Source organism: Mixophyes fleayi, chromosome 5 (genome assembly GCF_038048845.1).
Source record: "Mixophyes fleayi isolate aMixFle1 chromosome 5, aMixFle1.hap1, whole genome shotgun sequence".
NCBI classification, from domain to species: domain Eukaryota; kingdom Metazoa; phylum Chordata; class Amphibia; order Anura; family Limnodynastidae; genus Mixophyes; species Mixophyes fleayi.
In genome coordinates, this window is record NC_134406.1 from 22,644,102 (window position 1) to 22,659,999 (window position 15,898).

Sequence of the window (15,898 nt, forward strand, 5' to 3'; positions counted from 1 at the left end):
TCTGAACATATTGTTTCCCCTCTGCCTCCATGCATGTATTGGCCTACTTAGTGGCAGGGATCATTTATCAAAATAAAAGAAGTGACTCCATACAGGTAAAACTGGCTTAGGCTAGCTGTGTTGTTTCAGTTGTAGCACTACAAGTCCCAGCATTGAACTTGTAACTAGGGTCACATGTCACTCCCATGATGCCACAGTGCAGCAGCTGGCACTCTATACCAGTGATGGCTAAACTGACTCTCCAGGTGTTGTGAAACTACAAGCCCCAGCATGCTTTGCCAGCTATCAGCTAGTTATCTACTGGCAAAGCATGCTGGGGCTTGTAGTTTCACAAACACATGGAGAGTCGCAGGTTTGCCATCACTGCTCTATACAGATATCGAACGCTGGCTTGTGACGTCACTAGAACGCAGCAGCTGATTGTCGTACATTGTCGCTATGGTAACGGCTTGTCCTGGTCGGAGCTCCGCGGCTGATTGGTGCGCACTGTCGCTATGGTAACGCGCTTGTTGTCTGGAGAAGCGAGAGCCGGGCAGGAGAGGTCGGTGCTCCGCGGCCTCGTCCACCCAGAACCCATCTCATGTCCCAGCAGCTGCCGGCCATGAACCGCAAGAACCTGCAGAAGCTGGCCGAGAGCTTGTGCAAAACCGCCAGACATTGTAACTATTACCTGTAGTCTTCCACCCATCGCTGTAGTGTACATCAGAGGCAGGCAGCCTGGGGGACTACAAAGCTCAGCACGCTCTACTAGCCAAAGACGAGCTGGGACCTGTAGTCCCACATCAGCCATGGGCGCCGTAGTTACCAGCCTTTACTGGCAGATTATGTATGGCCAACAGTTTCCTATATTTTATATAATAGTAGTATATAGAGGACCCAGACACACTGGTGTGGTGAATGCTGGGTGACAGCTACTGCTGCCAGAGGTTGTCATATATGTTACTGTTCTGTATTTTTTATTTCTGACAGGTAAAAATGTTACTAATAATATCTGTAAATTTACTGACAATCAGCAACCAGGTTCATAGTTCATTTACTTCTTAAATATTGGACAAGCTTGATTTCAGCACAGCTATTACATTTGGGTAATGGATACCTTTAAACCACTCAATACCAGAGCCGTAACGTAGAATTCTAGCACCTGGGGCGAGAGACAAATGCCGCCCCCCCTAGCCCTCAATGTTAACCAAATGTACCTAAAATACTCCTAAATTGCGCCCCCATCAGCGTTGTGCCCTGGGCGGTCACCCCTGTTGCGCAGCCCTAGTTACGGCCCTGCTCAATACATAGCTTTGTAATTCTATAGAAGGTTGAAACACTAAACCATTAAATGGTATTACACAGTACTATACAATATGTATGGTTTTTGTTAACAGATTTTAAAATGAAAAAGAGGTAAAATACGTTCTGTAAGAATAACAGAATTGTGTAATAGAACTGTCTAGTACAGAAGTGCTATATACGGGAAAACAATACCCGGTACCCATCTTCTATGGATAATCCCATCAGTTGGCTTCACAAAGTGTCAGAGACCTTCTGGTGCAGCTTTGAATGTTTTATCAAAAGCTGTGTCTTAGGCTGGTGTCATACGAGCAACTAAGTTTTGCTGCACGTGTGACAGGAACTAGAAGTCTACATGGAGTAAAATGAGGGGGAAAAAAAGCATATTTGTTTTAATGTGTACTCAAAACGCTGCCAAGAATCATGCACAAATTTGACTGCTGCCAATCATCCATTTAATAAAAGACATATGATTTACACAGGATTGGGACCAGGTAAGATGGAGACAAGGTAATAATACCACCTAGTAAGTCAGGTAGACGCCAAACCTGTGTTATGGTTCTTGCAGATGAATATTTTATCTGTGCCTGAGGTACATTCAGCCGCATAAAAATGCAACTAGAAAGGACCTCATAATAGGGAACATTGTTCTGTACACACAGAGTGGGGTAGATCTAAACAGAAATATCATGTATTGATTCATTACCCTACCTTGATGGTCTACCTTGGGCTGGTTCACTGGGCTACCTTGGGGTTTTTTTCCCCTTTAAAATGCTCCCCCAGGCTAACATCTTCCAACAAGCTCCTGAACACAATGCAGATCAACTGAACACAGGCCTCAAGAATTCACTTGTATATAAAGATGCTAATTCATATGTGTCCCTGATTAAACAGATGAGTTGAAACCCTAAAAGCCGCAATCAAAAGTACATTGGCTTATATAAATCTCAAGTATCCACAATGGTCATTTAAAAAGTTGGGAGGAACTTGTAAGCAGTCTCTAGGGAAGCCGGTCAGATGTCTCATTGTGGCCCTGTCTTGCTCTTGCAGTCACTAAGCATGAAGTGGAATGCCTCATACGACTGTACAACACAATAGTAGGACGTCCTATAGAGCCAAACACCAGGGGTGGAATAGACCGAAACACCTTCAGGAATATCCTGCACAACACTTTCACAATGACGGATGATATGATCATGGACAGGGGTGAGTTACTGAGCATCAGACAGCTGGCTGTACATAACATTGTAACCTCAGGCACTATGTGCATAGTAACATCAGTCTTATTTCCAGTTTTCCGTGGATTTGACAAAGACAACGACGGTTATATCAGTGTGACTGAATGGACTGAAGGTCTATCTGTATTCCTCCGTGGGACTTTGGATGAAAAGATAAAATGTAGGTATGCATGTTAATAACCACAATCCTAAATAATAATGATTAATATAGTCCATGTTATGAAAGGAAGATATAACCAGTAGATTGATGATAATTATTACAATTATTCTGCCACATATTGGCATACATTGCTATCTAAAGAACTGCATGAATAAAGAAATGTGAATTTACTAATGTACCCAAGATCTGTAGTTAGCACAACCATAACTGATTTAAAGCATTTTAAAATGAATCCATAGTCTACTTAAAGAGTACCCACCACCTACATGATAACACTCTTGCACTAGTTCCTAGAGAGCTAATAAGCTGCATTTGCCCAAAACTTTGTTCCTCTCTATCCACCAATCAGTCTGATTATAGCACGTAGACCCAATCAATGATTCTCATTTTGTTTCGAGACACAATTGTGTAACAATAACAGACTGGATGACTTAAAACATTTAAATAATGCATTGGCAGTGATACATGAATGTCACTGAAAATTGCAACTAGGATTTGCCTTATATTTTTTTAAATGGCCTCATATTTGTATTACAATATTTCAGTGTGTCAAAAAAAAAAAAAAAATCAGCATCAGCCAGTGTCACATCATCCAAAAGGGTGAGAACCATTTCCATAGACAGATGTAAGAACAAAATACTGTTCACAGTTGCTCAGTAAACATGATCTAGGTCTTGGTTATAATGTGTTTCCTCTGTAGATTGTTTTGAGATCTACGATCTGAACAGTGACGGATTTATCTCCAGAGAAGAGATGTTCCACATGTTGAAGAATAGCCTTCTGAAGCAGCCCACGGAGGAGGACCCCGACGAGGGGATAAAGGACCTGGTAGAAATTACGCTGAAAAAGATGGTAGGAATTTACTGCTGAAGCGCTGACCTCCATCTGACTTCCAACCATTAGATGGGATACACTGATAAAATGTGCTAGTTGTCTGGCATCTGAGAGCACTTTAAGATCAGTCATACATTACTACCAGAATGTGCTAAATCATGTACAAGATACAACACTTCTGTATTCCATCTCTCACAGGATTATGATCATGATAGCAAACTGTCCTATGTGGATTTTGAAAAAGCGGTGAGAGAGGAGAACCTGCTCCTGGAAGCGTTTGGGCCTTGTCTGCCAGACAGTAAGGTGAGATTGTACTTTGTGTCATATGAGCCCTAATGCTTCATTTCACATACAGTGGTATCTTACTGCCACCCCACATCATTCCCAGCATTGTAAAGGGCAGTAAACAAACTGGAAGACCATTGATCCCTCGGTACGAACTGGGCTGTTATTTCACCTGCATCCATTCTGAATATGTCAGTGATTATGTACCGTCTAATTAATATAGATCCATATACAATTCTGCAATCACCACACTGGGAGCCGATCACAGCATACAGTGTGTATGAGCTCAGTGACATAGCTTTGTACATTTTGGATAGTGGGCTACCATGGCCTGGGTCACTTGCATTGTTCATCCCTTTAAACTGATCCCAATAGGCTGCTTAGCTCACCCCCCTGGCTACAATTTGCCAGCCCTGCCCTGTTGTGTATTATATTATTATGTTAGGTTAGTGTCCAACGAGCTACAAATAATTGTTGGATGTGGGTAGGAACCAACACTCTGCATAGGTTATAAGAAGGAGGAGAAACGTGGATTAAACAATACATTATTTTTAGCTTGAACAAAAAACCTTGGGAGATGGTAATTTGTGCACAAAACACTAGCAAGGTTCATACAAAGGTGTCTGACTGCCGGGGTTCCTAAATCATCTGTTTAATAAAAGATACATGATGGCAGCAGGTGAGCTGATTTACATCACTTAGACGCTACGTCTTTCTGTAGTGTGACCTTGTAGAGGCTGCCATAGGTCAGATGTTTAGCACCCGGTCATCCTCTTTACTGTTTCAGGCCACTGCATGTAGTACAATGTATTTTGTTTTTTATAGAATATCAACGCCTTTGAAAGACAAGTTTTCACAGAGCCGAGTGACCCCTAGGTATGAGGTATGACACAAACATCCAAAGACCTCCATTACGGCAGCAAGAAGCAGGAACTCACCCCAGACTCGTCAGACTGAATTAATGATCACTGAGGTTAAGAGTAATTAAATGTAAGACTGATATAAATATGTAAAAAAAAACAAAAAAACTATCCTTCTACAAACCTGTAACTGATAACCACCCAGGTTATTATAAAGCTCTATTAATGTATCTTACAATGAATCAGAAATGTGAAATAAACTATATTTTCAAATAAAATAAATAACCTCAATAACATGTTGTCTATTATTTGGTGGTTTGTAGATACAAAGTTTTCCCACTTTAAGAGTCAAATTCTTCTTCTCTGCTTTACAGGAGGAGCAGATTGTGTGTCGCAGGCTGGGGCTTCTGGTGTAGTTACTGTGTAGGGTCCGGAAACCTGTGGAAACAGGGCGTTAGTTTAGTTCATAGTCCATCATGTGGATTACTAAGTGTTCTAGGTGGAGCTGATCAATTCTTATATATATATATAATTTTTTTTTTAACCTTCCATTCACTGTTTACCGTAAACACCGAAGTGTGGCACAAGCCCACTAATCTTGCTTTAAACAAGACCGCTGGGGACCTCAGCATATCCAGTGAACAGAACACAGATGATAAATCAGGTAATTTTTTACATTTTTATTTTTTTTTTTTAGACTTTCTCCAAAACTATTTTTGTTGTGGGTGGCGTTACCCTTTTATCCATGTATAGACAGTTGTGCCTTAAAGAAAGCCCCAAACCCGTAGAAGTAAGATATTTTGGCACTGATCCACAAAGTATTGGAGTACACGTCTAATCAAAATAATTACCCCAAAATCTTTCCAGAAATTACTAACATATAAAAGGTATTCGTACCCTTTGTAATTGCAGGTATAAAGTTACACACTGTGCTCGCTGTGTAAGAAATGATTGGTTCAGTTGTTGCCAGTTCTTTTGTACATATAAACAGCCCTCTCTCTTGAAGGTCACACTGCATGGTGGAGGCTTTCCGAATAAACAGGTGAAATGGGGAAATACATTTTAGGAGATACTCATAGGGTGCTATTAATTGCTTGAAAATAATCATGTGTTTATTCATAGAAAAATATATAATTATTTTTGTTTACTGTTTTGGTCTTATTTAGCTTTTATAACCATTAAACAAGACTATTAAAATACTACCAAAACAATGCCCTATATAAAATTCACTCGGATATGCTGTCAAATAAAAAAAGTTGAAATATAAAGTAAGTTTGTCTGCTTAGGAAGCGCCTGGTCATTTAGGGGTTAATGACTAGTGCTTATGCTAATAATTATTGCTTATTAACTGAATACCAGACACAGATGGTTTCCGATGATGTAGCGGACAATAAGCGTTTTCACAGACAGCAAGTGCATGCCACGAAGCGTGTGTGCTGTATGATAACAGAGCTCATACATAGAATACACACAATTCTATACGCACCTTTTTCAGTTTTCCCCTTATTACGTTTGCAGAGGTGTTCAGAGAATCATCGTCCAGGTCTAATTTGGGAATTTCTGGCAGTTTTGGCCCAATCACAATCTCATGAGAGTCAGGAAGTGATAGAGCCAGGGCTGTGCTCCGCTCCCTTCTCCTCTGCCGCTCCTGAAGCTGGGTCGTCCTTGGCATGAACCTGGCAGTGCCACTGCCTACAATGTTTTGTGCAGGGTTACTTATTCTTTCTATGTTGGTTGAAGGTATGTGAAGAGCATTGTCTTCTGGTAATAGGTTTCTGGAATAAGAGGCAGATGTATAGGATGGAGAGCTGTATTCCTGGTAGTCAGCAGGTATAGATGGTGCGGGTATGTATGGTGAGGGCATAAAGCAGGCTACAGAGTCCCAAGGATGTACAGTAGGGGCACAGGTGGAGGTACGTGCAATGCCGGATAATGAACTGGAGCTCTCGGGCGCTTCTTGTCGCTTCTTCTCTGCCACTCGCCAGTCTTAGAGAGAAAATACTGATGTTATTGTCTAACCATGTTTTATAACCTTCAAATAAGTGGTTATGGGAAAACACAACGATAAACATATGTGACATTTATAGTACACACAGTGGAGGCAGCCACGTCTTGTGCTGAACCCATATTCATTAACAAAAACAAACCCCAGCTTATTTACTAGTGGTGTCACTGATGCAGGAGGTATTGTGCACCTCACGCCTCCGTGATGTCACTAGGAACTAGTGAAATGACTCTCAATATTGGTTCAGCCCACAAATTGACTTTCTCAGCTGCAAGTAACACATAACTGAATATATAGTTCAGCACAATGTCTCAATGCATAACAGTCTGTGTAACAGACAAGACGACAACTGACGCACGCCCCCTACAGTCAGACAGATATATGGCATGCCGTGTAACCAACCTTTGTCACTCGTGGCTCGTGCCACATAGCGTCTTCTCTCCTGCAGCTTTTTCCTGGTCTCTTCAATACTCTCAAATTCTGGGGCATAACAGATATGAAGGAGACCCCCGAAGAAACTGCGCTCATCGAGCTTCCGTTTGGCAACTCTGCAGCATATAAAGAAAGTAGGTTGTGCTCAGTTAATAGAATAGTACACAGGAAATACAAGCAGGAACTTCTATTTTAAATCCCATTCTATAAGTTTTATTGTTCAGTTTAGAAAATGAAACACGACTGATTGCTATTGGTTAAACCACCTGGTTCCTGTGCACCAGTGTTTACTAATGTCTGACCAGGATAGTCAGACTTTGATTTTTAAGCTTTGTTGGTGTTGTGGTTCACTGTGGAAACACCACTGGCCATTGGCAACATCACATGAGAATGCACTGAAGCCGACACATGCTTTAATATTCAGTGCATTCTCCGGAGGTCATGTGACCTTCTAGCCCCCCCCCCCCCCAAGTGTAAGATGTACACGGTTTATTATGTTGCATATAAAACAAACAAAAAAATCGTTTTTTCCTCTTTTTTTTTTCTTTTCTATATTTGCAGCTTTTCTGAAATGAGCTTTGTATTCTGTGATGTACCCCTTGTAAAACAAACATGCTGTCTACAAACTTTCAAGCGTTCTCTGAAAACCCACCTATTTAGACAAGCTTATAATTTTCCTCAACCACCCTCTTAACCTCACTACATTACCCTATTACCATCCGTTACACAATTTCACACGAGTCATCGCCTCCCTGACCAATATTGTTGTGTGACAGGATCATTTAGCTTATGAGTCACTTTTACCTTTGCAGCCTGGCTGGGCCGAAATGCAAAATGTAGACTTAACCTCATGTATCTAACTCCAATTGTCCCATAGATTGTAAGCTTGCGAGCAGGGTCTTCTCACCTCTCTGTCTGTTTTACCCAGTTTGTTTATTAGTTTACTGTGTTTGTCCCCAATTGTAAAGCGCTACAGAATATGTTGCCGCTATATAAATAAATAATGATGATATTAAATCACCCATCAGTCACAGTGTGGAATACAGTTGTATGTGACCATCACCTTGCACTCTGTAACCTCTTGAATTTAATGAGATATACTTCTGTAAACTCCTCGGCCGGATATTCATCTAGAGCATTGTATTCCTCTATTGCTCCGTACAGTGCAAAGTGTTCAACCAGTTCCTTCATAACACCGATAGCTGGAACTCCCTGCACCAGTAGATATGGAGACTCAAGGTTAATTGTGTAAACCTAGAGGATAGAAAACAAAATAGTTTACTGCAACGAATGCCCTGAATTTTACACCGGTCAATATATGAACAATGTTTTTGCTCTTTTATCTACCCAATAAAAAATAGACATTATATTATCAGCCATATTGCTGGTTCGATCTCTGTTCATTGCCTTTCTGTAGAGTTTGTTTCCCATTCAGCGGCTATTAGACATGTGGCCGCTGATACAATAAACATCTTGTTCTGGTGATTAGTGGCTGGTGGGATCCCAAGTGGGAAAACCTGGGTTAGAGGGGAACATTGAGCTGTAGCAAAACAGATGGGAAATTTCTGAGCTTTGACCAGAATGGAGCGAATTTGAATGCAAAATTGTTTTGAAGATGTGCATAATGGGTTAGATTCAGCATTGGGCACTGTGCTTAATGGTGGCAAAAGCTATAAAGCAGTTTTTCCCTGCAGACTCCATCAGCAAATAAACATGTACTGGGGAACTGAGAAAAATTAACTAACTTGGGAAAATGTTAAATTAAGCTGACGGGGGAGGGGTATATACCTGATTTAATTGAAAAATGCACATGTGGGTGGTAACGATAATAATTCTGCCTTGTGACATGGTAAAAGGGGCACATAGAATAAGACACCAACATTAATATGTCCACACGCTCCAGTGAGGAAAACTCTGTGCTTCAGTCATGGTGACTGCCAAGCGGTAAAGATAGGATTTTGTGATAATGGTATTAATATGGCATAAATAAGAAAGGCCTTATCCCCTCTACTCCCAACTCCCAGAAAAGCTGGTGGTAACCCAACAGCCTGTACAGTTTACACCACCAGGGTGCTTGGGTCCACCCCTATGGAGAACGAACACACTCAGTTTTATTTGATTTCCTTCAGGAATGAAGAAAGGAGACCGGCACAATACGTCAAACCTTCTAACATGTCAAATGGCCACAGTGCAACACTTAGGGGTAAATTAAGAGGCTGAAGTTAGCTTCTTATTCACGCTCCAGCTTCTTATTCAGAAAAGCTAATTTTTAAAGGATTAAATCAAGTTGGATCACTGATTTCACATCAGATTAACACTAAAGGGTGTCCCTTATACGAACTGCAATAGTATTTAGCCTGACCCAACAAGGTTTTGGGCATGAAATAAGGGGGCAAAGTGGGCAAGTCACCATATTTTATCATTTTGAATAAGTAGCTGTAGTTTTGCAAGGGTTAAATGCCGTTGGGCCACCAATTTGATAGTGGGAAACAACAAAGGGTGGTCAGTTACATATAAAACACTTGTCTTTTGCCTGGCCCAACACTGTTTTGGGCAAGAAATCAGGTGGCAAAATGGGCACAGATAACATTTTCATTATTTTGAATAAGTAGCTGTAGTTTTGCAAGAGTTGTTTTTTTAAATTACAAATTGCAAAAAATATAAATCCCATATCACTTTGTCCAAAATAAAATAGACTATATACAACATCAAAGGGTAAAAAGGACCAATATGAATATAAATAAATGGTGATGATGATGAACAAAACTTCACATTATCATAACACCCAATTCTTCTACAATCCCTCCACAAAAACTACTGCATCACGTTACAAATAAGATGACTATATACATCAAAGAAACAGAACATCCCCTAATACAATACCACAACCCCGTCACCAATCTATAATACCACCCACACACCCTTTACTGTCAGGAAATGAAAACAAACTTTAAATGTATGTAAACCTTACTTAAAAAAAGAAGGATTTCCACAAAATCTAATAGTGAAGGAACAAGATAGATAGCCAAGAATCGAGACTGCTAGATGTGAGTTACCACCTAGGGAGGTCTCAACCTCTGCCAGAGTCTACCCCAGCTCACAGCATCCATCCAGCCCCTCTCTATTTCCCTTATCTTCTAAACCGTGCAGAATACTATCCCCCACCTCACTACAGGGAAGGGTTTTGCCCCTAATGGACACTAAACACTGTGCACTCCATGTGTAAAATCTAACAACTGCGCTAACTAAAAAACTAGTGCTTAACTCAAACTCCCCAAACCTTCTGAGCGCTCCATACACACAGTCAGGGTAACTAAGCCCCGAAAGACAGGGAAGGCCTAAGACGTGGGACACTACCTTTTAAACCTCTACATTAAAAGGACACTGAAGCAAGAATTTGTCCATTGTCTCCACCTCCCCATAACATTCCTGCAGTGGACAACCATAATCATCGACACCTCTATGCTTCAGGGTCCCCTTAACGTAGAGCCTCCAGTGAAACACAAGCAAAGTGAGATCTCTAAACTTTGGAGGAATTTGCTTGGAATTCCCCAAATACAGACCCTTCAAGCACATAGCACATGGGCAATCCTTTAGTAACGGGGAACTCAAAGGGAGTATGCAAAATCCTCCTCCAATGCCCTCTTAGAGGACTTTTTTTGCCTCACCCACTTTGATCTACCATTTCCTTGTCACCTTCAAACCATGAACCACGTAGGCCCTCGGGAGGTATCCATGCTTTACTCGAAGATTTTTTTTATGTCAGCCCCATCCAACCATGTGTTGAGAAAGGATTGCACCCAAACTCAAAAGCCAGCTACCCACAGAGGGGGAGACTCCAAATAAAGACTCTTTGAAAAGAGAATTTTTTGACATTTCTGCACCTACATGGCCTATAAAACTGCTGTCATTCCACATGTAAAACATGACCAAGTACCTTAGCAATAAGAGTGTGGAAAATATAATGAAGTATAAGATTTTTTAAAATATACATAAAATTTCATATGGTTAATTTGCTTTACTGATGTCTAGCAATATTGCTTGTTAATATTGACATGTATGCAATTTGATTTGTTTTCTTTTTGTTTTTCTTTTCTTTTGTTATTGGTATTTTTGTACCTTGAAAAATTTCCAATAAAAATACAGGATTTAAAAAAAAATATATATAGATAAAATTTCAATTGTCTATCATAGTAGTCAATTGGCATTCCTTTTAGCAGACTGAAGCTGTCATTCCTTTTAGTACGTCCCCTAATTTTAAGAAAATAATTATATCTCTTCAAAAATCATTTATATATGTAGTATTTCCATTATTTTTATATTTTAAGAAATAATAGGCAGAGCTAAACGGAGCGCCCCAGCTGCTGTGAGACTACAAGTCCCAGCCTCAGGCAGACCAGGTAGCATTCTGAGACTTGTAGTTCCACAAACGCTGAGACACGACCATAACAACAGAATAACTCACTTTTACTGCTCTCGGCTTCCGTCCTTCACGGTATTTCGCTCTTGAGGCGCAGATTCTTCGCTGCTCGTGATGTGCCTGGACCTCCAACTGCATACGGTCATCCACAAACGCCATTTTTCATCCGGGCAACGGCCCCTGCGGCCAGTTCAACGATACGACAAAAAGGAACTATTTCCAAACCCCGCCCATTTACTAACATAAAAAAACACAAATAGGCTTACATTGTGTCTCCACATCAGGAGACATATCAGACATGATTTACTTAGATCTCTACGTATCACGGTCTCCGGCAATATGGCCGCCGCCCAAGCTGACAGTGTGTATTCATTTTATTTCTATAATTCTCTTGGTATCAAGAGTCCGCCGTCCAATGATGGACAAAGAAGTGGATTGGACGGAAGATACCATTTTGCAGAATAATTCAGGGGTCATATATCGTGTTAGATACTTATATAAATGACTGTGTGCGCGGCTGGTAATAGTGTCACCGTACAAGTAATAGTGAGGTAACGTGGTACAGAGACACGTCCTCCCGGTGGTCTGTAGATATAGTTATATCGGTGTCACCAGTGGATTCCCCCCTCTGTGGTGCGGTGAATGTGAGAGTCGGACTCCGGAGTGTCACACGCGAGATGCTGTGATCTGCAGTCGGTGTGTGGGATGCTGGGAGGGGGCTTAGTGGGGGCAGCTGTCACCGTGACATTAACCGGCACTAAGGACACCTTCCTGCGCCTGACTCCCGAGCTCCGGGCTCAGCTGCGTCTGGAACAGGTAAAACACATCAGTGACTGTGACTTCTACCTCCACACAGGCGTCACCTACTGTACCCCCCATATACATACGTGTGACCCACTGTACCCCCATATACACAGGTGTCACCCAACTGTACCCCCCATATACACACAGGTGTCACCCAACTGTACCCCCCATATACACACAGGTGTCACCCAACTGTACCCCCCATATACACACAGGTGTCACCTACTGTACCCCAATATACATACATGTGTCACCCACTGTACCCCCATATACACACACAGGTGTGACCCACTGTACCCCCATATACACACACAGGTGTCACCCACTGTACCCCCATATACACACAGGTGTCACCCTACTGTACCCTTATATACACACAGGTATCACCCACTGTACCCCCATATACACACAGGTGTCACCTACTGTACCCCAATATACATACATGTGTCACCCACTGTACCCCCATATACACACACAGGTGTGACCCACTGTACCCCCATATACACACACAGGTGTCACCCACTGTACCCCCATATACACACAGGTGTCACCCTACTGTACCCTTATATACACACAGGTATCACCCACTGTACCCCCATATACACACAGGTGTCACCTACTGTACCCTTATATACACACAGGTGTCACCCACTGTACCCCCATATACACACACAGGTGTCACCCACTGTACCCCCATATACACACAGGTGTCACCCACTGTACCCCCATATACACACAGGTGTCACCCACTGTACCCCCCATATACACAGGTGTCACCCAACTGTACCCCCCATATACACACAGGTGTCACCCAACTGTACCCCCCATATACACACAGGTGTCACCTACTGTACCCCAATATACATACATGTGTCACCCACTGTACCCCCATATACACACACAGGTGTGACCCACTGTACCCCCATATACACACACAGGTGTCACCCACTGTACCCCCATATAAACACACAGGTGTCACCCACTGTACCCCCATATACACACACAGGTGTCACCTACTGTACCCTTATATACACACAGGTGTCACCTACTGTACCCTTATATACACACAGGTGTCACCTACTGTACCCTTATATACACACAGGTGTCACCTACTGTACCCCCATATACACACACAGGTGTCATCCACTGTACCCCCATATACACACACAGGTGTCACCCACTGTACCCCCATATACACACACAGGTGTCACCTACTGTACCCTTATATACACACAGGTGTCACCCACTGTACCCCCCATATACACACACAGGTGTCACCTACTGTACCCTTATATACACACAGGTGTCACCCACTGTACCCCCATATACACACAAAGGTGTCACCCACTGTACCCCCATATACACACACAGGTGTCACCCACTGTACCCCCATATATACACAGGTGTCACCCACTGTACCCCCATATACACAGGTGTCACCCACTGTACCCCCATATATACACACAGGTGTCACCCACTGTACCCCCCATATAAACACACAGGTGTCACCCACTGTACCCCCATATACACACAGGTGTCACCTACTGTACCCATATAAACACACAGGTGTCACCCACTGTACCCCCATATACACACACAGGTGTCACCTACTGTACCCTTATATACACACAGGTGTCACCTACTGTACCCTTATATACACACAGGTGTCACCCACTGTACCCCCATATACACACACAGGTGTCACCCACTGTACCCCCATATACACACACAGGTGTCACCCACTGTACCCCCATATAAACACACAGGTGTCACCCACTGTACCCCCATATAAACACACAGGTGTCACCCACTGTACCCCCATATAAACACACAGGTGTCACCCACTGTACCCCCATATAAACACACAGGTGTCACCCACTGTACCCCCATATACACACACAGGTGTCACCTACTGTACCCCCATATACACACACAGGTGTCACCTACTGTACCCTTATATACACACAGGTGTCACCTACTGTACCCCCACATATACTCAGGTGTCACCTACTGTGACTTCTACCTCCATAAAAACAGGTGTCTCTGACAGTGCCCCCATACAGACGAGTCGCAAACAGACCACTACCACCATACACACAGGTGCCACCCACTGTGGCTTCTACCCTAGTGATGGGCAACAGGTGGTACAAGCCTTCACCTGCAGCCCCTACCCCTTTCCAGATTTGGTTGTTATTATCATCATCATAGCTTGTAACACTGTATAAAATGCCTGCTGACAAGTTATTACCGATAGCTGTGTCTTTCTATAATTTGTACAAGCTTCTACAGATGTCACCCATTGGGTCTTCCCTACAATAGAGGTGTTTGTATAAATAATTTTAAATTTCAATTTGTCTTTGTGAATATTAAGTTGTATGTTATTTCATAATAGAAGATGGTCATTCTGTACAGACACATTGTTACAGAAAGATGTGATTGGAGTGAAATGATATCCTTACACATGTACGTGAGGAATGAAGCATACCACCACTACTACTACTACAATGAAACCTTTGATCCTGGCCATAAGAACACAGCCAGAGTGATGTTAATGAGTAATAACTTGGGTGAGAGGTTGATCCTTCTCCTTTTATGGAACAAAGCAATAATGTGTGTCAAGAAATGCTTTGAAAAGCCCCATAACTTTGTTATATATAAATGCTGAATAAATAATCATGGGCTTTTTTGGAGATCATACCAGAAACAATACTTCTTTTAGAGACTGTGTTATATGCACAATAAGATGTTATATACACAAAAAAAACTGCTTACATCTTAGCATCATATAATAATACAAGACATTCACTATTAATTCAGGTATTTACCATTTCCCATGATTGACCACTAAGAGTATTGTACCATTTGGGTTTCTGATTGACTTTTTATTTTTAAAAAATGTGTTTTCTATCCTCAGATAGTTAACCTACAACTGTTTTCAAACATATAGCTTTATCATTATACAGGAACATGAAAACTGGTATAGGAGGCAAATGTGATTTATTCCCGAATAAAGAGAACAGGCTCCAGATATTTTTATACGTAATAATGACAGGTTATTTCATTGGTTTATTATGCAGGAACATGCAGTGGAGGTATCATGGGGAGAGCAGCCAATCTATCTTGCTTGGATGGAGAATCGAAGCAGGAGCAACTCGGATTGCACTGTTGTGGAGCTAAACAGGCAGCTGGGAGAGAAACTAGGACTCGCAGATGGACAGCAGGTACTTTGGATGTACTCAGGATGTACTCACACACTTTGCAATATAAAATATATTTTAGCAAGTATGCCTCAAAAAAATCTTATATATATATATATATATGTATGTATATGTCTGACCAAAGTGGCCTACTGCCAGACCAGCTTTTATTAAGCACTGTGGACAAAACCAGACTGGCCAATGAGCATGTGGTCATCAGCTACAACAGAAGCAGAGGGGACTGCAATCTCAGCTGGGTTAGTGCAATGATCAACACCCGAGTGGCCGGCTCAGTAAATTTTGTCCTCCAATGCTGCGTTCGCATTGCCTTCCTGGGTATATGACCCCGGTATATTGCCGGGAGACAGAACCTCCCGCCCCC

The 15,898-nt window shown here is 42.0% G+C and overlaps 3 protein-coding genes across 6 annotated transcripts in view; 2 read left to right on the forward strand and 1 right to left on the reverse strand.

The window, feature by feature from the left end:
• The first annotated feature begins 385 nt into the window (after positions 1-385).
• Positions 386-4,954, forward strand: CLXN (calaxin). 2 transcript variants are annotated; one of them, XM_075211817.1, is made up of 6 exons: positions 419-659; positions 2,332-2,487; positions 2,575-2,679; positions 3,380-3,531; positions 3,712-3,816; positions 4,624-4,954. In XM_075211817.1, the coding sequence occupies exons 1-6, from the start codon at positions 581-583 to the stop codon at positions 4,672-4,674; spliced, it is 648 nt and encodes a 215-aa protein (XP_075067918.1). In that variant the 5' UTR covers positions 419-580; the 3' UTR covers positions 4,675-4,954. The 2 variants fall into 2 exon arrangements, with proteins under 2 accessions (XP_075067917.1, XP_075067918.1); XM_075211816.1 differs by having other exon boundaries at positions 386-659; positions 2,332-2,679.
• RBM48 (RNA binding motif protein 48) lies at positions 1,668-11,951 on the reverse strand. Of its 2 annotated transcripts, none has more exons than XM_075211814.1 (5): positions 11,561-11,951; positions 8,159-8,307; positions 7,066-7,211; positions 6,145-6,644; positions 1,668-5,096 (listed from the first exon to the last, which is right to left on the reverse strand). In XM_075211814.1, exons 1-5 carry the CDS (start codon positions 11,672-11,674, stop codon positions 5,007-5,009), a joined length of 999 nt encoding a protein of 332 aa, XP_075067915.1. In that variant the 5' UTR covers positions 11,675-11,951; the 3' UTR covers positions 1,668-5,006. The 2 variants fall into 2 exon arrangements, with proteins under 2 accessions (XP_075067915.1, XP_075067914.1); XM_075211813.1 differs by having other exon boundaries at positions 8,159-8,349; positions 11,561-11,944.
• A 44-nt stretch (positions 11,952-11,995) lies between these two features.
• PEX1 (peroxisomal biogenesis factor 1) overlaps positions 11,996-15,898 on the forward strand; it is a 38,782-nt gene continuing 34,879 nt past the window's right edge. The window contains exons 1-2 of one of the 2 annotated variants that reach the window (XM_075211811.1): positions 11,996-12,331; positions 15,397-15,540. In XM_075211811.1, coding sequence (XP_075067912.1) covers positions 12,221-12,331; positions 15,397-15,540 — 255 coding nt within the window. In that variant the 5' untranslated portion in view covers positions 11,996-12,220. The remainder of the gene's footprint in view (positions 12,332-15,396; positions 15,541-15,898) is intronic. The other variant, XM_075211812.1, reaches the window with a different exon arrangement.

What these genes read in the sequence shown, in the direction of transcription:
- RBM48 (XM_075211813.1), bottom strand. Translation starts at nt 11,674, where the DNA reads ATGGCGTTTGTGGATGACCGTATGCAGTTGGAGGTCCAGGCACATCAC. An exon ending in GGAAGCCGAGAGCAGTAAAA is followed by an intron (nt 8,350 to 11,560) that starts GTGAGTTATTCT and finishes TCTATCCTCTAG; the next exon opens with GTTTACACAATTAACCTTGA. An exon ending in AAGAGGTTACAGAGTGCAAG is followed by an intron (nt 7,212 to 8,158) that starts GTGATGGTCACA and finishes TATATGCTGCAG; the next exon opens with AGTTGCCAAACGGAAGCTCG.
- CLXN (XM_075211816.1), top strand. Translation starts at nt 581, where the DNA reads ATGTCCCAGCAGCTGCCGGCCATGAACCGCAAGAACCTGCAGAAGCTG. An exon ending in TTTGGATGAAAAGATAAAAT is followed by an intron (nt 2,680 to 3,379) that starts GTAGGTATGCAT and finishes TTTCCTCTGTAG; the next exon opens with ATTGTTTTGAGATCTACGAT. An exon ending in CTTGTCTGCCAGACAGTAAG is followed by an intron (nt 3,817 to 4,623) that starts GTGAGATTGTAC and finishes TGTTTTTTATAG; the next exon opens with AATATCAACGCCTTTGAAAG.